General features: G+C 41.6%; 2 protein-coding genes across 2 annotated transcripts in view; both read left to right on the forward strand.

The window, feature by feature from the left end:
• The window catches only part of LOC144126116 (uncharacterized), a 208,794-nt gene extending 197,098 nt beyond the window's left edge, over nucleotides 1-11,696 (forward strand). Inside the window, exon 5 of the mRNA XM_077660072.1 lies at nucleotides 8,389-11,696. Coding sequence (XP_077516198.1) covers nucleotides 8,389-8,642 — 254 coding nt within the window. The 3' untranslated portion in view covers nucleotides 8,643-11,696. The remainder of the gene's footprint in view (nucleotides 1-8,388) is intronic.
• A 12,249-nt stretch (nucleotides 11,697-23,945) lies between these two features.
• LOC144126121 (uncharacterized) overlaps nucleotides 23,946-25,636 on the forward strand; it is a 47,841-nt gene continuing 46,150 nt past the window's right edge. Inside the window, exon 1 of the mRNA XM_077660083.1 lies at nucleotides 23,946-24,429. The gene's annotated coding sequence lies outside the window, so the exon portion shown is untranslated. The remainder of the gene's footprint in view (nucleotides 24,430-25,636) is intronic.

Raw genomic sequence — 25,636 nt, forward strand, 5'->3', positions numbered from 1 at the left:
AATTTTTTCAAAAGTGCTTCAGCTTCCCTTTTAACTGTGCAATGCATATGGTTAAGCCGACATGAATTCTCGAATATTTTTGTCACAGCTGCACAAACACTGCCCGCTTCAAGGGTGCAGGAAACTGCCTGTACATTGGAATGCTGAGCCACATTCTGGAGGTTGTGGAAAAGCCTGTGTAGATATGAAATGGCAACTGGGTGCCGGCAGCAGTCAGATCTGTCTCTTCATGCATAGCACACTCGGCCACATTTGACATGGGCTGCTAGTTTTTGTTATTCGGTTGACAGTGCGCTTACATGATAGCCTTCCATCATCAGCCTTGACACCTGTATCCCCTTGTTTTTCAGCGGCTGAGTGGGTGCATGATTTATCGAGGGCTGGGTACACACGCGAGACCACAATCTCGTTCTTATAACATTTTTTTAGTGACCCTTGTGCTCACAACTGAGTGCTAGTTCTGTTATTTAGATAAGTAGGGACATTGGCCTGCCTATTTTTGTCGCATCCTTGTTCTGCTGCAACGTATGCGAGCACTTTGTTGATACATGTGCATTTTTTGCTAGATATTTCTTCCTTTGACTAATGCTTAATTGGCAGCTCAGTGCTTTATTTCTGTTCCTAGTGTGTGGCCACATCTTTTGTGCAGTTATATTGATTATACAGAGTTTAACTGGTGCACATTTTATACAGTCGTTCCCCGCTAATACTATTCCCCTAATATGGACGGCTTGAATTACGGACAGTTTTTCTAGAAACCACGCCTCGTTAGTTTATAAACCCACTGTACGGACAACAAACAGGGTGAAAATGCACAGAGCCCATTGCGACCCATGTATTTTTGTCAACTTAATGTGGACAGCGACAAGAACAAAATCTCGACTGCCCCAACCAGATCTCTACTTTTGCATGTTTTAAGCGCAGGACATCAGTGAATAGTGGTGTGAAAGTACTAAGGTCTGAGTGGTGGCCCTTTTTTTTCTGGTTTCATGCGTTGCAGTGCAAAATTGCTGAATCGACGCATCTTAGCATTGGCTGTATTGCATGAATCTGGCCAATGGTAACAGAACTGGGAGGTTAACTGTGTGCACCCTTTGTTGCATTCAAATCGGCATTCAGCAGTCATCAGCCGGCAGAGTGTAGATATGCACTAGCGGTTCGTGGGATGTGAGCAGCCATAGTATGAGTTATGTCATCGTGCCATGGTGCGCTATCAGGTTTCTCGTCAACCAACTGGTGCTTGTGAGTGTCATACATTATTGCAAGGGTAATAGTGACTAGGATAACGCACTTGGAGCTCAAAAGAAAGTCTTTTATTTCTACTTTGGTGCCCACTAGTATGCCCAGAAGTAGACCTTAATCAAAAAAGCTTTTTTTTCTAAACATTTGATTTTTCTTGATGATTTATTATTTCTGACAGCTTCGCTCGGGAGCCAAAGTGTCCATATTAACGAGGCATGGCAGTATTTATATGACCCTAACACTGAAGTGCTTCCTATTCTTTCAGTGATGGAAAGAGGAAGAAGTTCAGAGTGATTGAAAGATGGGGTTCACCTGCAGTTTATCACGTGGAGTTCTGTCTGACTGCAAATATATGAATTTCTTTTTTTTGTTGCATCTCTCATATCTGAGTAAGACCACGTGAGCTGTGCCAGGGATTCATTTCATTGCCTGCCTTGATGTTAGTACATGTTTGAGAACCCAAGGTGATCAAATTTAATTTGAAGCCCTCCACTGTGGCGTGTTTTATAGCCCATGTGAAACTTTGGGATGTTGGACCCTACATACCATAGCATGCTCTGAGCTTTTCAAGGTTTCATAGATCTTTTCTGGGAATAAAAAAGCATACATTAATTTTTTTTTTTTTTTTTTCAGAACAGAAGCAGCACACCCAGCTTGTGTGTAAGGCTTTCTGAATATCTGTGATTTGCCATTTTTAGTCATATTCAAGCTAACCGTCTTGTTCAGTGTGATACATAGTGAGCTTAACATCAGTAGACATTCATTGTACTTCTTTTTTTCTCCTAATTTTTTGTTTAAAGATGGTGGCAATGGGGGCAGTAGTCTCGAGCTTCGCGATGTAAATTGATGCTGAAATGTGGCTTACCTAGTGGTAGGTCTTTGTTTCGGCATAAGAACCTCTGCAGCAGCTTTGGCTGCTTACTCTGATGTCTCTCCTGGCTCAGATGCTACTTTAGTGCATAATTAAAGCCCTTTGTTTCTGGGCTATGTTCTTCAAAATTTGAGCTATAAAAATGGAGTGCTGTGTTTTGAGGCCATAATAGAGAGGAAAATGGGGTCATCCAAAAAGCAATCCCAATTTTTTACTTTTTTTTCTCGTGTTTATTTCTACCTTGCAGGACATAGTGGACAGTAAATAGTGGGTAACTCAAAAAAATGTTTATTTTAGACTCCTCACATATTCATTATTCTAACCTTGGTTGATATTTAGTATGCTACCATCTGCATTCTCAGCGTTTCTGTGGCCATGAAAGATTGTTGGTCTTTACATTTGCACAAGGAGAATGTTTTTCCAGTGTCAAAGCTGCTGTATGAAATGCACAGTATCATGAAAACGGCATTCTGCTAGGTTGAAGTTTTAGAGAATTTTTTATCCTAGGTCAAGTAAACAAATGGTCTATGATAGCCTCCTTGTCTTAATTGCCTTCATGCTCAAGAATCTCAAATATTAGCATTAGCAACACCATGCTCAGGGCTTTCCTGGTTGCAAAAGATTGGCAAATGGCCCTTTATTTCATCATTGTGGCACATGGTGTCATTACGCAGCACTTTTTGTTTTGCATAAAGACATGGCAAGGCTCATTGCGTTGCATACCCTTGCTGTCTGTCGTGTGGAACGGGCCTTGGAGATGTGAAGTTACCACCTCCGCCCTTTCTTTTTCAAGCTTTCTTCTTTTTTTTTGAACAAATAAAAATTTCGGTCAGTTATTGAAGTAGCATATGTTACAGTGAGGCCAAAATTTGTGTTCTGTGGCGAGATTGTTACTTCTTTCGAACTCATAAGCTGAGGTCAACTGTGTTGGAGTCATGAAGATTAAAAAGTTTATAACGAGCAAATTAAAAAAAAATGCCGCTGTGGTGGCTGAGTGGTTATCGCGTTCGCCTGCTGACTCAAAAGACGTGGGTTTGATCTCTACTGGTTTGATCTCTACATGTGAAATGTACTGCGCCCATGTACTGTGTCCGTGTACTGTGGGATATCAGTGCACGTTAAAGAAGCTTGAGTGGTCGAAATCATCCGGAACGCTACACTATACCACCCCTGATAGCTTGATAGCCTTAGTCGCTCAAACCAACTAAATTTTTCAAAAATATTTCTGCAGTAGGTCCGGGTTGGCTGCAAATTTTTGTGAGTTTATTTGCACACACTAGTGAACTTTTTCCTTTCAATAAGAGAATGGGTTTGACCATTTTTTTGGGGGAAGCATGACCAGAGTGTGAAAATTAAAAAATTGTGTTTTACTTGTAATCGAGGCATTCTAAAAGGGGAGGCCTTCTGTCATGAAGCTCAACTGTCAATGAAGCATCGAAGTTTGAAAGCCAAGTGTAAAAGAAAGTAAACAGTAAAAAGGTCCTTTCTTACTGTATTCAGAACAAAAAAAAAAAAATTGCTGCTTTAGCATTCATCCTAGAAAGAAACAGCATTTAAGATTAAGAGATATAACATCAAAGATAAACAAGTTGGGGAGGGGATGTGTGTTCATGCTTGTGCTCTATTCTGTTCCTGTTTTTGTCTCCTATCATACACGCCTCCACTTCCTGCAGTTTATCATTTATCAATTGCTCTTGTCTCACCTTTGGTGCCTTATTTCTTTCTAAGATGCTTAACAGCAAGGCCTAGTTTGCACTTTTCATTCACAGCCGCACTTTCGACCCAATATGAGACAGCGAAAAAAAGAATGGGGGAGCTCTTGACAGCTCCTGGTGTTCTAGTTGATGTGATCTGTGCCTTATTTTGATCAATTTTTTAAAGTGCAGCTTTGCATACTGCTGCTCTTTTACTGTAATTGTGTGCACATTTACTCTGCTTTATTGTCTAATTTTCACTGCTTTTCTGTCCTGCCAGGTATACAGCTGGAGCCCTCGGAAAGTACAGGCTGTGCCTATGCAGCTGCATGGTTTGAAGGATCACAAAAAAAATGTGACAATCTTTGTGCCATAGTTGCTCTGTGTGCATGCTGAAAAATCACCCTGCAGCACTCTGCACCTTGCTGTTTTTTTACTTTCACGAGTATATATTTTATTTTTCATGTATGGTGGTCTTTCATGCAGATTGCTGGTTATTCTTTAATGTTTGTCCACACACATCGTATTCTTCCTTCACCAGCGACAGAGCTGGTGCTGACCTGGTGACGCTTCAGGAGACAGGTGCATTTTTAATGCGACAGTCTGGCTCATGTGATCTAATATGTGACACATGTTTTTATTAACTTCAATTAGTCACCCCCCCCTCTGGTGGCAGTAGCGACAGAGATCAGCTTCATGATATTGTTGTAGGCAGATCACATAATCAGCATAACATAGGCTCTGGTGCGTCTATGCCGCACCTTTTGTTATAATTATGGAGTGATGTGTTACATGATGCTAGCAAGAAGAAAAAGTATTTATAGATTAGAAAAATAGCAATAAATTAATTCATATTACGGGGTCCTTGCCAAACTTGTAAGTGCATTTCCCTGCTCAGAAGGAGGAGGAGGTCATGTGGGAAGGGAATACATAGAACTAGCTGCCTTAGGATGGTCACTTGCAGTGCTTGTGAGGGAAATGATGAAGGGAGGGGAAGAGGAGAGAAATTTGGAGGAATTCTATGTTCTGTCCTACAAAGTGAAAACTGCTTTATTGTGGCAGCACAGTTTGTTCTTGAGGTAAATATTGAAGTTCAGTACAGTCATTGTCTTGTGGCAGGCCAATGTGTGTCCTTCTATACACACCTGCTACTGACCACCTTGTCCTGGGCGTGCTTAACCCTTTATCGAGGATGCTGACAAGCCACTCCACATGTTCTAGCGCATGCAAGGACTATGTGCATAGCTGCTTGCTACTGCAAAACGGTAGCACTGCATCTAATTTTTCCTTTGCGCTGCGAACAAGTCGCATTGTCTTTGTGCTAGGGTTTTTCTTTGTAGGGAAGCTTATTTATAAAGGGTTTTGTGAAAAGTTGGTTCTTGGTAGCTTGAAATGGTGACAGTGCAGTTCTCTGTTCTTTTCTTGCTCTTTTATTTCTTTACTTGTTCTTTGAGCAAAATATTGTTTAAATTTAAACGGTAAAGAAGACCAAGTTCAGATTTTCTTTTATCGTCATGTAATAAGAAAATGACAGATATTAATATTTGGAGTCAGCATATTGCTCGAAAGGATGCTAAAGGGAATTTCAGTTATGGCTGCATCCAATAAATTAAGCTGCTGAATGCAGTTATACGTTTCAGCTGTGTTTGATAGGCTTTATTTTTTTATCACTTGAAGGAATAAACACCCTGATGCAAGATTATATTGTCATTTTCATAATGGCTTGAGCATGTCGGCTTAACCATTGGCCCATGTTGTGACATCTAAGCTGTTGTGACCCAGCCTGACCAAGCAACAGCGTTTATTATAATGCAGCCCCTTGAAACTTGCAGGTTTCTGTAAAAGTGTTGCGGATGACATGCTTCTCGTGCAGGAAGGGCATATGTCTGCACCGGAGACATTTCCCTACAGGGCAGATGTAAATGAATGCCCATTAGAGCAGCCAAATGTGGTCCAGTAATCTGAAAAGTTCCTAGCAGCAAAGAAACTATGTATGAAATATCTTAAGTGCGCTTTTGAATGTTAAATTAATGCTGTAATTTAAGCATCTGTAGCTCCTGTAAAATGTGGGCCTATCTTTACTTATTGACATGCAGAAATTGTGCATTTTTGTTCTTGTTTATTTCACTTTGTGGTTTTTCATATCTGGGTTCCTTTGATGGTGCATTAAACTGTGTAGATGTATAGGGGTAGTTACCATTACTGGTTTTGCAACATTTCACTAATTTTATTGCTATTTAATTGTAATTATGGTTAATTTCTGGTATCACTTGTTCTAAAGCAATTTTTAAAACAAGGTTTGCATTTTGTCTGTGGCAACAACATAGTTTATGAACTGATGCTTAGTTTTTTTTCTTTTTTCGTAGAAATGTGTACATTCTTTGCCTAATGCTGATAGTAGTGTGGTAGCCTTGAAAGGAGATTTATGGTACTCATTCATATTAGAGATGTGTTCTGGTTTGTAGTTTTCTGAATTAAAAATTATCAGTGATGTAAGGAGTGTATTTAGTGGCATTGACATTTCTTTTCATATATTTCAAAGATCCCATAGCACTCTTGGCTTCATTTAGCACATGCATTCAACAAGAATGTGGAGTGCAGGCTCGGCTGGCAGAGTTTAGTGTTGTATGCCTAGTCTAAGCAGGACTCATCGCTTGTTTACAGGAGGTATTCAGCAAACTTTGTTGAGAAGACTTGGGGATAAAATTTAATGGAGAATACCTTAGTGATCTGATTCGCTGATGACATTGCCTTGCTAAGTTACTTGGGGGACGAATTGCAAACTACATTGGAGGACGTAAATAGGCAAATTAGGATGGTGGGTCTTAAAATGGGTATGAAGGGATAGCAACAGTTTGCAATAGGCAGTGAAGCATTGGAAGTTGTTGGGGGAATACACCTACATAGGACAGGTAGCATCCGCTGACCCGCACCACTAGAGTGCAATAACTAGTTGAATCAGAAAGAGATGCAGTGTATTGGCAAGCACTCTCAGGTAATTTAATTTATATAACAGCTGCATTTAACCAGCACGCCCCTAATGGGTAGAAACACGGAGGCCAACGAAAAGGGCTGAAGTTAAATTGAGGCCAATGCAGCAAGCTTTGGAAAGGAAAATGGTAGGTGCAACATTAAGAGACAAAGAGAGCAGAATGGATTTGAGAATGAAAATGAGTTATTGATATCCTGCAACCCGAAGGCAAGATTGTTGGTGGTCCCTCAAGGTAATGGAATGGATTCCAAGAGAGGACAAGCGTGGCAGGAGGCGGCGAGAAATCAGGTGGACAGATGGGATCGAGAAGTTTTCAGAGATAAGGTGGCTGCAGCTGGTACAAAACAGGATTAATTGAAGAGGTGTGGGAGAGGTCTTGCCTTTCAGTGGATACAGTTAGGCTTATAACATAATCTGAGATTTCATTGTGGTTAGCTCTCATACCAGCAATCCATTCTTGGTGGGTTTTCACTTTTTACCCTGTGTATAACGTGGTTCCTTATATGTATGTAGTGCAGAACAGTCAGCACGTGCCATTTTCAGCATTTGTTTGCATGGATAAACAAATAAAATATATTGTGTGGTGCAAGAAACATGTAGAACAGGCTTGTTGGTTGCACCTGCACCCTTAAACGTGTTTGTGGCCAGCCTGTTGCTTACATGTGGAAACTATATCTTAAATGTAAAATATACTCGTCATACTGTTTAGCGAGTGATAAAAGCACATGTCTGTGTTTGTTGTGAACAATGCTTAGGCTATTTATGATGTGTCATATATTCAGAAAAAGTCATTGCAAGCCCTTGTGGGGACATGACAGGCGACTGTCACCTGAAGTTGAGCTTGCCAGCACAACCCTCCCACAACAGCCAACGTCATTTCTTGCTTAGCTACTCTAACTATAGTCGGATACAACATAAGAATGAAGCGGCAGATGGCCTTCAGACGAGGCCCACCAGCCAATGGTGTCTACCACTTTTCATGACGCCGTGGCTAATCTGATTTGGCTATTTCCCATTCATCTGCCACTCCCTGTGATTTCGCTCTAGCAGGTACAAGGGGGTCAGTCAGATAGGGAGGGTGAGAATCGGTCAAGGGGGAGAATTGGTTGACGCGATTGGCTGGAGGGGTTCCTTTGAGGGGAATTTGCCCCTTCATTCTTCAGTTGTGTCCCTGTTATAAAGGAGGGTGCCTGTGCGCCATGTCGGCACAGCAGGAAACATGATCATTTCGTTTTTCGAAGCGTGCGGATGTCCACATGTGGCACCGATCTTCATCTACAGATTGCAGTATCGCAGGATCGAATCTCGTGAGCTTCCTCCATCTGGCATCAGTGCATTGGCGTCGCCCAGCTCTGGTCCGTGCGAACCTTCGGCCGTAACTTCAGCTGGTGAATTGGATGTCTTTGACTCTACCATAACCGACTCGCGCTAGGCTTGGATGGGATGTTGTGACAGGGTTGTGTGGGGAAGCTTGACACTAGAGGACAGTCACCTGGCGAGTTCCCACACCCTCCAGTGCAGAAGTCTGCCTTGTGTTTGCAGTTGAGAGCAGCTCTTGCTGAAAGCAACTTCTGTTCTATTTCTTACAGAGCCTGGGCCACTGGAAGTGACAGCTCTTGATGCTAGTTACGACTCTGTGATCAACAGACAGGGCAGGGTTATATATGCGTGCAGGCTGTGCAACAAGACCTTCCAGAACTACAGCAATCTCAAGCGGCACATCAAGCTTCATGATCCGGTGCAGGAGTACTTTCCCTGTTCACTGTGCCAACGGAAGTATGGTCGTAAGGACACCCTCAAGGGCCACATGAAGCAGGCTCATGGAGTGGTGTCGCAGTGGTGACATCACGCCGTCTTGTATGCCATCCATGTTGTTACAAGTTCCCCAGTTTCTCAAGAACTGCTGTGTTTTGTGCTCAGCCTAGGAGCATAGTCGGTGACAATGGCGGTGAAATACTCTCCGCAATAACTTCACTGTGTGTACAGCGATGCCCATTCCATTGTGCAGTGTTGAGGTGCTGCATTTTCTTAAGACTGCTGCATATGGCTTGGGAGGAAAGACTCTGTCATATTCCATGTGAAAGAGGTTCTTCACATATGCTTTTTTCCTTCTAAAAGTGTTACTCGCACCATACTTTCAAATTTCTTTTGCGATGAAGGAAATATCACACTGTTGAATGCCCATACATGCTGTGGATGTTATTTTCAAGTTTTTTCTGCTATCAGTTTTTATTTCTCAAGACAGCTTCTCAGTGTAGCATTGCAGGCTTGTGGCAGTAGGTCTGGTTCTGACTGAACATTCATAAAGAACCGAGTTATCAGACTGAATGCTTCTTATCGCAGTCTGAACCATAATCTGCTCATATTTAAGTCCAGTGCATTTTGGGTGGCATGTAGAATTTCTCCACTTGCCTTGTGATGTCACTCTGCTGCTTGGTTTGAAAATCTTAAAAAAAAAGAAGGCCACATATGTAAACAAGTCTGTCAGAGGTAGTTAATGAATATTGCTGTTTCATGTGGTAATTATGAGTCAGTCTTCACTATTCCAAATAACACGATGCAATTAAAATTTTGGTGTCTGTTCTGTAACTTGACTTGAAAGTTACCTTTGTAGACAATAGGCCTGTGCTGCACAGTTCAGTGCTGTTGTATCCAGGAAATGTTTAAATCATTCTTATGCTGCAGGTAATGTTATTCTGTGGTGAGGCAGTTTGCTGGGAAACCTGAATAAGGCTAAACAATAGCGAAATGTATCTATTTCTCTATCATTGTTTTCATTAAGTAGTTGCTGCATGTATAGGTTTTATCTGTTGCCAAATTGCAAACATTCAGCAATGCCAGACACAAGACCTCGGCTTGATATCTATGCCTGAGGATGTTTGGTTTTGCATGTTTACTTGTCTAGCAGTGCAGAGTTTTTAAATCATTTATGGAGGTGATTATAGTTAACACAAGTATTTTAGTCTCACTCATGACCAGCCATCATGAATTTGGAGACTTGTGGAGATATTTTAGCTCACGGCATATCTAGTCCTGCAGGCGAGTGCAGCCATATGTGGCCAGTCTGAGGTTTTGTTTTCCTTGAGGGAGCAAATGATAGAGAAGCTAAGCTGCTATACTTCATTTCGTACATAACAGGCAACACTGTGCAACACATGCTATACACATACCTGCCAACTCTTCCGAATTTTTCGTAAAATGTACGAATTTGGACTGTTATGAATATTGCCTCAAATTTTATGGAAAATAAACTTTATTTGCTAAAAACATTTGAAATTTTGTAAAAAAATCACACCGTTGCCCATGGTACTTTGCACCGCCACGAGAGAGGAATATAAACCATTAGTGAAATTAGCAGCAGAAGCAGCTGAAACATTGTACAGTTTTAAAACATTGTTAATTCGACCCAATTAAATGTTTATTCTTACTTCTCAACCCCCTTTCATTCAGATAATCCGGGCTATCGCCATAGTCCCGCCAAATGCCCGTGTAAGACTATGGCCTCCGGTGCTCGTTTATTTGTACGCCTAGGGGCTGGCATCGGTCAATTTGGACCGGCTTCCTAAATGGTGCCCTGTTGCGGTATGATGTACCCGACAAACCGATCGCCCATGTATTCGTCTCCAGGCCTGAATTGCTTGTTACATTGCTGCCGGTGCCCCTCTGGTATGCACACAGCTACAGGTGTTTTATGATCGGTAGGCCCCAGCTATAGGCCGATAGACAGTCTGGCCGCGTAGTTTCATTTTCGAAGCTTCGTCGCCAGCACGGAGCGGCAGCGGCTATCGGCTGCGTTTATCAGTCAGTCAGCCAAGCTGCATGCCATTTAGAACGGCGATTACGTTGCCGCATACATTTAGTTTATTTGTCCATTTTCCGTTCTTCCAGTACGCCGAATTTCCGTGCTTGTCTCGTGCTGTTTGCTGTTTGTGCGTTTCCTTGCTTGCGACGCCACGCGTGAGAAAGCTCTAGCACTATCGCATCTTACGCTGAAAGAAGCGATGCAAAGAAGCAACATTTTTCTAAAAAAATTGTGTACTGGCTACACCCTCCCCCCCCTCAACCCGGTTCAGAAGGTTTTACGAATTTGAAAGCCTTCATGTTGGCAGGTACGGCTATATAACACATATGCTATCTAATACGATTTCCCGGGCAAACTCTGCCCGGGAAACCATATTACTCCATCATGTATCATTCGTTCTTAACACGAGACCTCGGTATGTGTTTGGACGAAAACAAAGACCGGTTTAAAATGTAGTGCTAGCATTGGGAATCACAGTCGAAGCTGTGAGGCGCTCAGTGTTCGTGCCCTCTGACTTATAATTTTCACCGAGTGTGAACTGCTTTTTAGGTGTGGATGGAGTCAGAGCGATTCGCTGTACCAGCCACATGTCGTTCTTCGTTCTTGAAATCTCGATGAGTTGGAGGTCAAAAGTGCGACAGGAGGTAGAACAAACTCCAGGAGGCTGCGCCACTGCACTTAAGATTTGCCACAACGAAATAGGCACGTGTTCACTTTGGTTGTATGGCGAACTACTTTTTGGTTCGGACTTAGCCTGCGCAAACAGGCGTACTGGCTTTGGCAGTGTTGCCTGCTATGTATGAAGCGGAGTACAGTTGTGTCTATTGCAAGTACTGTAGTGGTTTATGTGGTTTAAGTTTTATGTTAAAGCATTAAAGCATAGTGCAGTGCAGCTGTGTACTAGCCTACAACACTAATCACACAGTGCTTTAATAATCCTTTGCAAGCCTAATCATTTAACACGTTGTTAAGCCAGTCAAAGTTCATGCTGCATTATTGTTGCAGTTTTGTATGTTCTGGATCCTGAAAGCCTTCAAAAACCGGTATGTAATAGTTTGATGCAAAAAGTGCATTGAATTTCAATAAAATTATTTTACTACAAAAAAAGTGCACTTCTGTAAATGAAAAGTTAAGGGGCTATAGACACCAAATTTTTGCTTGCGTGTTTTCTTCCTTGAAATCCTGCGTCAGACATTAGTATACATGGATCACCCCCTTGTATTTTCCTGTGATCTCTAAATAATTTATAATTGAATTACTTTTTGATACTGTTTTGATTTTGAAAAAGAAAGTTGAAGTTGACATTTCGGCGCCGAGATTGTGAACAACGCACCCGTTCTAGGTGCCGAAACGTCAACTTCAAATTTCAATTTACTGGTCGTTGTATCTGTTTTTTTTAATGTATCCCCCCGGCCAGACAGCTTTCCGTCATACTCGGTTTGGTTTTGGTTTTAACTACTGAATGATGGCTGCGACACATAAGGTTTGTTTAGGTCACATAAGGAATGATAATGCTCCTCATACGTTGTCATTCCAACTCTTGAAGCAGGCTTGCTTGAGCATTGTAGCGAATTAAAGCTATGCGTTGGTGATTGCAGTTTTTATCATGCCTCATGTGACCCAAACAGCCTTGCACGTCGCAGCTATTGCTTGGTTGAAGAAACCGAAACGTCATGAGAGGAGAAATTCAATTACGAATTTTTTTTATAAGGGAGTAATTGCTCATTAGCATCCATCCAAGCACAGCCATACAGCTACAAAGGAAATTCGCTCTTTCCCTGCCATACGCTAGCCATCCTGGTTAGCTCAGTTGGTAAAGCGGCTGTTCCGGTGACGAAGTGGTCCCGGGCTCAATCCCCAAACCAGGACGAGTTTTTCTTTTACTGTGAAATTTCTGTGGAAGCTGTATAGCGTTTCTTTGTAGCCATATGGCTACGCTTGCATGGATGCTAATGAGTAATTACTCCCTTATTACAAATCTGCTACGCCTTAGGGGGATTCCCCTAAATCATTGGATCAGCACCATTCCCACTTCGATTTATTGATCAATTCACTCGCCCTACCATATGCTAGCTATCCCAGTTAGCTCAGTTGGTAGAGCGACTGCCCTGGTGAGGCGGCGGTCCTGGGTTCGAACCCCGGACCAAGACGAATTTTTTTTAACTATGGAGTCTTTGTGGAAGCTGTATAGCTTTCCTTTGTAGCCGTGTGGCTGCGCTTGGGTGGATGCTAATGAGTAATTACTTCCCAATTACAATACAAATCCGCTCCACCTTGGGGGATTCCTCTAAATCATTGGTTGGACAAAAAATTTTTTAGCAGTCATAGGCAAGAACCACGTGGTGCTACATGTATTATAATTTCTTACACATCAATACAGAGAAAAAAACATGCAACTAAAATGAGATGTCTAGTCCTTTATAAGATAAAACCTGGCGACATGTTGTAGTGCTCTAGTAAAAATGCTGTTATGTTATTTTTATGGACTGCATATGACATATACAAGCATTTGAGGGATATGGTACTGCCTGGAAACTGGCATTAAGCATTGTATTTAGCTGATTGGGTAAAGGGTAACACAGGAAGGCCAGTTATAACCTGTAGTAATATTTAATTGTATACCCCAAGTGCGCAAGTCTAGTGCCACTGCTGCTTCTTTTGCTCTTGTGCTCCATTTTTGTTTACCCCCATATGCTTTCCTGTCAAAACTGGCAGCAGTAGGCATGCCCACACCTAATGACGTTTGGGCTTCATGTGTTTTCCTCTAGACAAGTGCATAATCAGGAAAGCATTGGATAATCTCAGTACTGAATGTGATGCTTTGATTGAGAGCAGTAGCAAGAATTAAGTCGCTGCTTGTATTAACCAAGCATCTATAATGGCTTCCATATAGCATAACTGGGAAGGAGCTTTTTGATGGACCCAAGTAGGTGCAAAAAAAAAAAAAAACCTTTATGACTAGATTTGCGCTGACTTTAAGGTTTATGTAAATAAAGGTTGAGTGGTATTGTTATGCTGATCTATTGGCTCTGATGTGGTGTACTGAATATCAACAGTGGAGCTGCTGTGATTTCTCTCTTTGATGACATTATGACATAGCATTTGTGCCAAGCTTTAGCAAAGAGATTGAGCATGGTGCTTGAAAGTGGGTGCACAGTTAAAAAGAGGCTTCATGAGCCTGACGTTTTGCTAAAGTCTTGGATCTTTGTTTTTTTCTGTATGATGTCATAGCAGCATCACCTACATGGCATGCAGGTACCACATTCAGAATTCGGTTGCTTAATTCACTTTGTCTTCGTTGGCTTAGAATGAGAGTGGCATTCCACAAAGGGAGAGCGTGCTGCCTTTAGCACGGTCACATGCCACATCAAGCCTTCTTTCTGTCCTATTTTGTTGCAGACAGCGAGCAGTCGTCAGAAGCGCGACGCTGTTGTCCAATTTGTTTAGTGGTGTTCTCTACCCGAGGAACCATGAAGAGGCACATGGCTCTGCACTCACCCCTTGATGCACCAAAGTATCGCTGCGACATCTGCCTGAAGTGCTTCTCCAGAAAGCATTACGCCAAAATGCATCGCCTCAATGTACATGGCTTGCCCAGCACTGATTGACGTTGTGCTGCTTGGCAGGTGTTCCTGAATTGGTGACAGCTGTACAAGTGGCTCCGTCTACAATTGATGTTTTTATGTTTTGGATTTGCAATGACGAGATATGCCTGGATTTGAGGTCCACGCTTACACCTCTATTTGCATGTCTGATCTAGACATCCGTGGCTAAAACGTGAGAAATGGACGACTACTGCGTAAAGTTGCATGTTATAGAGATGCAGCCTGCATTGATGCTGCTGTATGTGAACACTGTCAATGATAAGCCGCTCGGGACTACAGGAATAATATGGCAAATGATTTCACTGCATTTCCTAGGAAATGAGCTGAGAAAAAATACTTATTGAGCAGGTTGACTGATAACTGCAAGTGTAAAAGCAGCAGAGAGGGTAGGCCATAAAAAGTGGCATATAATAGTGCTGAGTTTGGAGCTGTTATCTGTTTCCCGTTCTATGCGCCTTATTTCTTGTACTGTTTTACAATATTATTTACTGCTGAGCTGTAATTTGCTTTATGAGAGGAATTAGCAAGATTTTGAGAGCCTTTAAAAAACTGCTTCTGAGCAGGCGTTGGCAACATCAAGCAATAGCAAGCAATCATTAGTTGTCAACAGCTGCTACAGTGGGACTAAATGAATACAGTTGTTGTATTCGCTCTGTACTGCATGTGATAATACATGATTTTTAATGGCACAAGGGCCAGCTATGGCAGGAGCACAAGGAAAATATATTTATGCTGCATGTAGCCAGTCGATTTGAATCATGTCGTCATTGTTGCGGTAACAGGTGCTGGTATGAATGTGGTCGAACATACGGGGTGAGCAGGGACTTCTGTTGTATTGCAAAACTAGCCCATTGTTTTCAAGCTGTAAATTAAAAAATTTTTTATGAAAGTCTTGACTGATTTGAAGTGACATGAAACATACTACACTTGGATTGTCTGAAAGTTTAAATTGATTTTAAGTTTGGACAAATTCAGTTTGCATTGCACCAGCAGAATAGAAGGCATCACCAAGTCTTCTTCCTGGATGGCTGTCGGCCATTCCTAAAGTGTGCTTGTTGTGTTTAAAAACTTGGCTTGTTTGAAGTCTTATCTTACAAAATGTTTTTTTGATAGCAGACAGCTGGGCACTTGTGTGTTTACAACTTTTAATGTCACTGAATGTAGCGCAGCGAAAACCTTTTTTTGCATTGACATTGACATTTATGGGTCACTTTTTTACCTGTAGTACAAAATGCTTTGTTTGTGTGCCATATTTTATAGGGGGGTTGTTCTGGTAACTGCTTACCTCCTTGCCTTTACAGTGGATTGTATAATGGATAGGATTTTAAGATGCAGTTGGGACTGTAACTGTGCTGCCGTGCCATTAGTGAAAGACTAACAGAGTTTTATTTTGTTTTCATGGAAGTAGAGTAATTGAAAGCTTTGTACATGACCTGAGCACTTTTCTTTTAAAGTTGAATATGCAGTCTTGCTGGAACATGGGGTGATCTGTAAATGCCTGTGACTGGATTTGGGGGACAAAGTCTTCTTGTATTTGTGCTCTGTTTCCAGCTTATGTGTGGCAATATCGTGTAGCTTTGGCACTGCATTTTCAATGCTGGCATCCTGTTGCAAGCTGCCTTTGTAGGGCTGCCTTTCCTAAATATAGTGTTTCACTTTGCATATAATAAAGCTGCCTGACTTATTTTCAATTTGTGGGTTTGTGCAGGTTGTGTGATTTACCTTCTTGGTCAGGATGGTGCCCATAAAGGTTTTGGGCTTGTAACTGCAATTTTTGCTGAATGCATATGTTGTTTACTCGGGTATTGCTGCTTTGCTTAATATTCTGCTGCTTGACATGGTGATTGCTTAGTTCCTGTACAGTACTTAGTATATGTACAGTGATGAAAGTGCCTGGCAGCTTGCTGCATCAGACTTAAGTGTTGATTGTAAATAAATACCAGATTGCAAAGACATGACTTACCGATAATTTATCTCACAAATCCCATGGCACCTTTGTTGCCAGGCAGTAGCTTCTGTGAAAAAAAGTGATGCTTGTCTCTGGTGGTCAGACGTTCTAGTTTATTGCTCATCTCCTCTGTGGCAACAACTTAATAATTCTTTGCAGACTACCTGAACCAAACTGGCACAATGGTGGCTCCACGAAGCAAGACACCACGATGCCGACTGTGTCAGCGAACATTCTACAACAGCAGCAGCCTGAGGCGGCATATGCAGCGCCATTTGGAAAACAACCGCCAGCGCTTTCCATGTAGCGTCTGCTCCAAAGAGTTCACAAGAAAGGACTACGTGCGTGAGCATCGAATGAATGTGCATGGCATGCTTATGTAGTTGTTGCTGCAGAATGTTGAGTACGCACTGTTCACACCAAATTTTTGCATTTCGTCTCTAGAGTCTGAAGAAACTTAAGCAGGGAGTCTTGTTTAGTAGGAAGGGAAACCTTGTGTTAGTTTTGTGTGATGCCATACGACACACTTTATCAGGTTGCAGGTGACCACAGAACTTAGTGATAGCTGTTGAAGTAATTTCTTTACGGTTAACAGTGTCACCGTAAGTGTGGTATGTCAGAAGCAGAAACGCCTCACTTCGGGCTCTGGACAATGAGAATGATATTTGATGGACCAGGGAGTGGATGTTTTTGATAGTAATGTGTGCTGTAATGCAATTGAGCTGGGTCTGAACCCGTGTGAATCTAAGTGTGGACACTATGTAGGCTTGGGAAGAAGGGGTGTGGGGTGCACCAATAGCCATCGTGTCTTTGCTCTGGATGAAGAAAAAGAGTGTGAGTGACCTTTTTTGTTTTTTTCTATATGTGCCACATGATACAAGTTAGCTTAGCAGTGCAGTTTTTAACATTGATGCTATCTCTACAAAGATATGTGCAGTTCAGTGTTAAGTTTATTTTATGTTTAGTAAGTAGTATGCTTGAATACAGGCTAGTAGTATGAATATGGGAATCCTCTATTCTGCATTCTTGATGTGTCCAACAGTAAGTGGCATTGAACGTTGCAGCAGCTGAATTGCTGGGGACAAAAATTTTTTGCAATAACCCAGTGACATAGCTATTGAGCAGACAATGGCTGGGAAAATGAGGGACTCATTATGATATACAAATGATGGAAGCCAACAATCATCGAAACCAAGCAAACTTTGAGGAATGTTTTAATTTTTTTTTTGTGGTGCTCATTAATGCAGAATAATAGTGCAATTATTCCAAGCCTTAAGATAATCGATTGGAATGCAGAAGAAAAAAACCACATGCTGCTGGTGTGATCCAAATCCATGACCTCCAAATTTCGCGTCTGGTGCCCTACCAACTGAGCCACGGCAACAGTTCTTCAATCTTCTGCTTTTGAGGGTATTTATGCTGTGTGTAATCTAACCTTGAGAGTGTTCATCACCGCCATCCTCATCCATAGCGGCGGATGTAGTATGTCTTGTATTACTGCAAGCTCAGTTGGTAGAGCACCGGACGCGAAATTCGGAGGTCGTGTGTTCGGATCCAACTGGTGGCATGTGGTTATTTTTTCTTCTGCTTTCTAATCAATTATCTTAGGCCATAAAACAATTACACTATTAGTTCACAATAATGAACACCACTAAAAAAAAACGAAACATTCCCCTATGTTTGCTTGGTTTCAATGACTGTTGGCTTCCTTCATTGGCAAAATAGCTGCTAAGCACGTTTGCTGCACAAACATTTGTTGTTTCTCTCTGTACTTCAAATATATTAAAACTACGTGAGCCTTGTAGTATTATGTTTTGACTGATAAGGATACAACTCAAGAATAAAGTGGGAAATGCTGCACGAAGGAGGCCCCGCAGCCAATGGCGTCAACCGGTTGTCATGACATCGTTGTGAATCCACTTAAACTGTAGTTAATCTACTTGCATCTGAAAGCCTCCCATGGTGTCATGCCTGCAGGTGAAAAAGGCTTAAATGCAACATTATGACATTCGATCAATGCCATTTGCTGATGGGCCTCCTCTGAGGGGCATTCGCTTCTCTGTTCTGGAGTTGTATCCGATTATAGCACACAGCTAAGACACTTGACTTTCTGCAGCAGAAAATTTGTTTAAAATTTCGTGAACTGAGAATAAAGAATCTGCAGCATTTCATGAAGGGCAGTATTTCATGGGAGACATCAAAGAATGCTTCAGAGTGTACCTTGCATTACATTCGGAACCATTTTATTTTGTCTCAGAGTTTTTCAAGGTAGCTAAAGCAACCTTCTCCACCAGGCTTGCAAGGCATCGAGGAGGAGCCAGCTTTTGAATGATCTTGGGATAAAGTGCAAAGAAGAAAGTGGCTATGAATGTAGAAAGAAGTCAGCTCCGGTTGTTGAGAAGGAGAAGGCACTGTAAGAGTTTGGTTTGGTTTATGGGGGCTTAACGTCCCAAAGCAACTCAGGCTATGAGGGGCATCGTAGTGAAGGGCTCCAGAAATTTCAACCACCTGGGGTTCTTTAATGTGCACTGACATAGCACAGCACTGCAAGAGTTGAGTGGAGTTGGGAAAGCAAAGAAGGGTAAGTGGGCACTGAACAGGGCATGGAAAGTGGGAGAGGGAAGAGGGTGGGAGGTGGCGGCTTGGGGAGAGTGGAGGAAAGGTGTGGCGTGTCAGGCCCATTTCACATGCATGCGATTTTCGCCTGCAACACTGCGGATTCTGTCGGTCTGCGACTGGGGACAGCCGTCGGTCTAGGCCAGGCGGCTTGCGGTCGAGTTCCATCCAGTTAATATTGTTACGACGAAGTGACAATGGAAGACGAAGTGGCCTCTCGCGTAAAAGGACAAACGAAGAGGAAGAGGTTAATGCAGCTCCCTGTTTGTGTTGGTGCTCTATGCTAGGAACTCTTTATTCTAACCCCCAACACTTGGAAATAAATGTAAATAGTATTTCCCCGTAACAATATTCAGGCGCAGCGTCGGTGTGTTCGCTCTGCGACTGACCAATAGGGTGCGCCGAGACGGCACGCGAACTATGGTCCCATAGGAGCTGTTGTCGCGGCGGAAGCAAAACAGTTTATTCTAATCAAAACATATGAAATATTGCTTTGCAATTAAAAGTACGCTGGTCATAACATCGTCAGCACATTCCGTGTAGCGTTTTTGTCGCGTTTAATTATGGGTTGCCTATGCGAACATCAAGCAGCCTTGCATGTCCCTCCAACCAAATTTGCTGCGTACACGTTACATGTGAAAGCACTGACCGGAAATCCCGAAAACTGCACTGTGGCATCACCGACTAGCCCGAATATTTTCGTTCTAGTCGCAGCATGTGAAACGGGCGTCACACTGTGAGTGCTGGTTTGGATTGGGAGAGCGGAGCAGAGGCGTGTCACGCAGTGATTGACGGGCTGAATCATGCCACCCATTCGCACAATCTGAATCTATCGGCGGCAGTTGCTGCTGCATCCAAGGGGATCACTAATGCTAACACATACTCAGCTGCATCAATTGCATCGATCATCTATAATTTTTTTTTCATCTCTGGTGACCTAAAGTGCTTGTTAGGTTTTGCTCAACACTTAAGGCAGTCAACAAACCATTTAAACAGAGATTATTATTTTGAGCACTGTCTGGAAAATTAATCTGTGACTGTTCCACACCAAAAATATTTTTCATAGTCTTTTTGCTAGTCGCATTCATGTGGCAGTACGTAGTGGTTTGCTACTCTCTGACTGTTGTGAATTCTTCAAGTGTCAGGTTAAGACGAGTTGGAGCTGTGTCATTTTTTGAGAGCTCTAAGCCTATTACTGGTAAAGAGAGCTAGGCAAGTACTGCACAGCTCATTGTTATGCTGCAACATCCAGTCAAATCAGTGTTCTTTATGTGCAGCCTCTCGGCATCAGGTGGAGTGATGTGTTCATGCACTCTGTTTCTATGAAAATGCCTTTCTGAAGTGATTACGCATCAACAGAGACTGACCACATTGTATTTAATGCTACACATACTACTTCTTGTTAATGTTTGTTTTGCTTTGTGCTTCTATAAATCTGTGCTGAAAGGGTACATTTGCATTGTTTAGTTAGTTCTGTTCACCGTTTCAGGTGCCATTTTTCCATTTTGATTCAAAACAAATATTTTTCGAAAAAAGTAGTAGTATATCCAGACCTCAAGAAAGGCAGTTGATTAGTTGTCTAAGAGAAAACACGAATGGTTAAATTTTTTTTCACACATATATAAATTTTTTACAAACTGTAAAAATAGATTGAAACTGGAATATTACAACACCAAAGTTTATTAACTGTAGAGAGCATGGAAAATTTTTCTCTTTTATTGATGCACATGGTGCAATAAATTCACAGGAAAAAACTTGTCATTGGCAGTGCTGGAAAATTCTATCAACAAGAAAATGGTGGAGAGCCTGTAACCAAGCTTAGTGCTTCGTAAAGTATTAAGTGATAGCAAGGAAGCCTCGTTAGAGCAAAATCCTGTTGTCTGCAAGCCTAGTAGCGCCCCGTTGGGGTGTGAAATGAAAGAATAGAACTGGCCGCAAGTGGGATTCAAACCTGTGGTATCATGAACAGATCAGATTCGCTGGCTGCTGCATTAGAGTACTATGCCACCATCACAGCCTACCATCTCACGTGTTAAACTGCTGGTCACTTGCGCTGTGCTTTGGATGTTGTCTTCATCAGCTTTCACCCGTTTCCAAACGCAACATGCAAAAAGGCACAAAGTCTTCATCAACTTCCATCCGTGCCTCTTCTCACGCTGTGCTTGGGATATTGTCGTCTTCATCATTTTTCATCCATTTCCAAATGCAGTGTGCAAAAAATTCGCAATGAATCATCATCTTGCATACATGGAGCGGAGCAGAATGGCAGGAGGTTCGAACCACTGCAGCAGCATTGCATCAAACAACAAGGAATACTCTAGCCGCAAAGTGCATGTTATTTCATTCTGTCGCATCAGTTATATGTTGATTGTCCCCCTAATATTTTATTTGTTGCGTGCACTAGCCCACATAAAAAAACACTGTTTGTAACATTATGAATGCTAAATTTGCCTGGAGCAATTGAATCAGTGCTAGCTAGAGCACACGCTGAGAAAAAGCTTGAAGTTCGGAATGTATGCAGCTGCATGCAAAGTGCCATAAATGGTTAAAGCAGACTGCAGCTGTTATTTTTCTCTATCATGCCAGTTTCTGGGGATAAGATCACACATAGCACGCACAGAAAAAAAAATCTGGCAGTCTGTCCATGCTTGAAGTCTTCCTGCACTAAATGAATTTGTATTGTAACACATCAAATACTGCCCAGCCCATTCTGCGTGAACCTTGCATTTGTTTTTACTTCATAGTGTGTGCACATACAGCATATAAACTAATGCAGTATAGCAAACCGTCATTAAGAGTTAATGGGTTATTAAAAGGAAGGTATAGCTAACATAATTTTGAATAAAAATGTCTTGGAACAGCTAATGTAATGTAAAAAAATTATATGTACACCACACAAGCTTATAAATAATAAAGTGTAACAAACATACACTCCTCAGGCAACACCTCATTTATTTAAATTCAACTGAAAACAAACGCTGCATGTTGCGAGTGTTCCTTGCCTTTAATATTGTCAGGTATTTTTCAAGGTTTTTTTTTTTCTTTCATCTCCACCTGCATCTTTTCTCCACATGTGTGTCAATATCTGTGTTAGCAACACTTTCTAGTCAAAGTTGTCCTTGGGTGCTTCACCTGCAATTAACCGATTTGTTTGCTCTCCTATGTGGGGAAGGAAAAAAAATGCAGCTGACTGCTTCCCCCTCTTTCTACTTTCCTTATCTACGGTGCCTTGCTGCTTCTCCTTTTACAGTGACAGCTGTATACGGTGCATTCAACAAAATCACATCACCATCGTCATCCACATACCCCTTCAGCTCACGTTCCATGGCTGCACCCACACCCCGTGGCAGGTTACTGCACGTAATTACTCTAACACCGTCAGCTGAAGGAAGTTGCTGGAGCTTACCCATGTTGGTAATGCTTAAATGCAGCATAAACACTACCGACATCCCACTCCCTAACCCAAAGCTACTAAACACTACAACTGGCATCAGCATTTTGTACCACCCCAGCTGTCCTTGAAATTTGTCTTACTGCAAGAGCAGACGTCCGGTGAATTTTTCGTTCTGTACCCCTTCCCATCTCTTACCCTTGTCTCCTTCCTTTCTTATTGCTTTTCCTTTAACATGACCTAGGTGAAATCTTCGCGATGCTAATGAGCAGGCGGTTCTGTGGTTCTTTCTCGCATCCCAATTATCACCTTGTGATTATGTTCAAATGGCTATAAGAACCGTCTCAGTGTGGCGATATGACATTTGTAGCCTTGTTTTCCTCTCGCAAAGTGAAATTTGAGTGAAAAGGCATCTTTGTTAATGCTCTATGTGCAGTCATAGGCTGCTGATACTAAGGCTCTGCATACTAAGCTGTGTGTGCCACCACTGCACTTAAAGTAATCTTTGTATACATTATTACATCTAAAACACATGCACTTGGGTGGACTATCACAAGTTTCATGTGATGCAATATTCAAGTAAAATGGCCTTATTATTATTAGGGTTTGGTTCATTTGTTTATACCACAAATATGTTATTTTTGTCACTTTGCTCTTACCATTGCAGAGAATGCCATAGCACATTGTGCACTTTACTCAAGTTGTGCAAGGCGTGTACTGTATCAAATGCTAAGCACTTCGTTTGTCGCAAATGGATGTGCTGCAGTGTCAGCACAATTTCTTACTATGTTACTTCTTGCAAATGCACGTCCACACACTAATTGCAGCTTGAAACTATACTATGGCTATCTATGTTGTTGCACAAATACATGAAGGCTATGATGGCATTACAGCTTTTTGTCTGGCACCCACCTCACATATGTTTGTCTCAAGAAGTGGCATATTAATGCAACTCATTTTTGCAGTTTAAGAATTTTGACATGCATCAAATGTAGAAGTTTTAACTGTGCATGTTTTCAAAGGTGCTAATGGCAAAAGAACCAGCATCATGTCTCACAAAATCCAGTTATTTAGTCATAACAATCATGTATGCAAGCACAATGCTTTATTTGGTGCAGCTTCATCTATCTGCCTGTGGAATATATATTGAAAATAAAGTGGTTTGCATTTAATGTTTTCAGAATAACTCTGTCTCATAAGCCTTGCTCTTTATCTATTTTTTTTTTCAAATATTAGTAAAAGGCTGTAATATACCTAATATCTAGGTTTAGACAACATTTCCTAGGCTAAAATATGGGCAAATGTTTGCAAGTGCAGGATTCTGCACCTATGGTAGAAAAGCGTAAAGATGGAAATCTTTGCAGCTTAATATGACATCTGTCTGCTTTTCTCCCTGGCAAGACTAGCTGTTCAGATAAAAAAAAAAATTAGTTCTGTCTTGCATGATTTTGTGCTATTTTAACCGCTAACTCTGTGCTAACCATACCATTCAATACAATAGATTAATAACTCACTGCTAGCCATACCATTCAATACAATAGATTAATATTGCTTCTGTCAATGATGTGCTGATATATGCAGAGAAAAGTGCATGGCCATGAATGCATGTTGACATGGCTGTTGTCAAAGTGCAGTCACTGTTTCATATTGTATCTTTTGCCATTACTGCTGATAAGCAGCATGAGACAATTTTTTTTTTATCAAAGCCTTGATTTTCACATGGTCCAGGAGATGTTGAAATAACTAAAACACTTCCCTACCCTGTGCGTAACAGGTACCTCACATTTGCCATGCAGAGCCTGTGAAAGGGGCTCTCAGTAAAGGTGTGGTATGCCTAGGATGTTAAAGGATGCTGCTTCATGAATATCCTCCAGCAAGAATTTTTGTAATGCGTTTTGTAGAAGCTGAGTTATCTGCATTCAAAATTTGAAATTCGGCATCTTCGCACCTTTCGTTCTCCTCTCGTCATTTTTCGCACGCTCAAAGGTCGTGCTTCTCCATGCCGGCCTCACCACTCAGCCCCACCGCTGGCTGCTGCTGTGCGCGGGAATTCCTCGGGGGCGGAACTTCCTGACCCACAAGAGCGACGCGGCTGACTGGCCGTGGCCACTGCAGCCGTGTGATGTCTGAAAGAATCTAAGCAATAGCCATCTCTCAAAAGAGATACACAGGAGTGTGAACAGAGGAGAGTGCGAGTATGAAAAAGTCACTGGAAAGGGCTCGCCAACTTTCACGCACGATTGTGGGTTCTCTGCTGCGTATAGAAGGGTATGTTTGGCCCAGGTGTTCATGACAACACAATGTAGGGACTGAGCGAGTTTATATATTCTCTTCAGAAGGCGTTTCACAGCGCCTTTTAAATCACTTTATCTTCTAATATGTTGGTCTATCGGGGGAAGATATTGTGAATATTAATGGATTTGCCACATACCTTCTGAACTGAAAAAATATGGGTTTGCGGACAAGGCATTTTCTCACGTCCTTCTTTCTGTGCTTTATTGTCTCTTGTTTGTGCTTCTGTTCTTGTTCTTTGCATAATGAATCAACAAGCCCAACATCATGTACCACTCAATTTTGTCATTTCTATCCCTTTCGTGCAGTCAGATAAAGTGAAGAGTTTGGGAAGTCCTGTGGATTAGTGTATCGCGGTTGGTGCAAAGGAGGAAAAATTAGAGGCTGTTAAGAGAGGCCTTTTTCCTGCAGCAGACTCAGCTCAGCTGGTGGGAATAATTTGTGGTTTGTCAGAAAGGCAAGAGTGAAGGGGGGTATACTCAATTGTCATGTGCACGGGGCCAGATAAAGGAATCAGGTCAAGAAATTCACTGAGATAAGGCAGGCACAGTTGTGCTGCAAGGTAGGAGTAAGTGAATATCACTGGTGAAGGTTTTTTGTTCTGCACTGGATCTAGCTGGGCGGCCATAGGAGATGGTGCCATCTTGTTATCAAATTGATGTTTGCACGATGTTGCTCACCAAAAAAAAATTTTCATGCCAAGGTGGGAAGATGACCTTAAAAACAAAAAAGCAGTGTAGAAATGAGATAAATGAAGCAATGATAGCTAATTATGCTTTGCTAATTAAGTTATATTTCATGCCACAACACACACACACACACACACACACACACACACACACACACACACACACACACACACACACACACACACACACACACACACATATATATATATATATATATATATATATATATATATATATATATATATATATATATATATATATATATATATATATATATATATATATATATATATATATATATATATATATATATATATATATATATATATATATATATATATATATATATGCAAATGAGAAAAACATCATTCATGGCAAGTTCACATCCAAATGGCGATGAGCAGCTAAATACTTAAGACATCTTTTCACTGAGTGAACATGTTCCTTGGGCTATACGTTAATACGTCAGCCTGTTTGGCTGATGTAACATGATG

The sequence above is a fragment of the Amblyomma americanum genome, chromosome 3 (assembly GCF_052857255.1).
Source record: "Amblyomma americanum isolate KBUSLIRL-KWMA chromosome 3, ASM5285725v1, whole genome shotgun sequence".
Taxonomy (NCBI): Eukaryota; Metazoa; Arthropoda; class Arachnida; order Ixodida; family Ixodidae; genus Amblyomma; species Amblyomma americanum.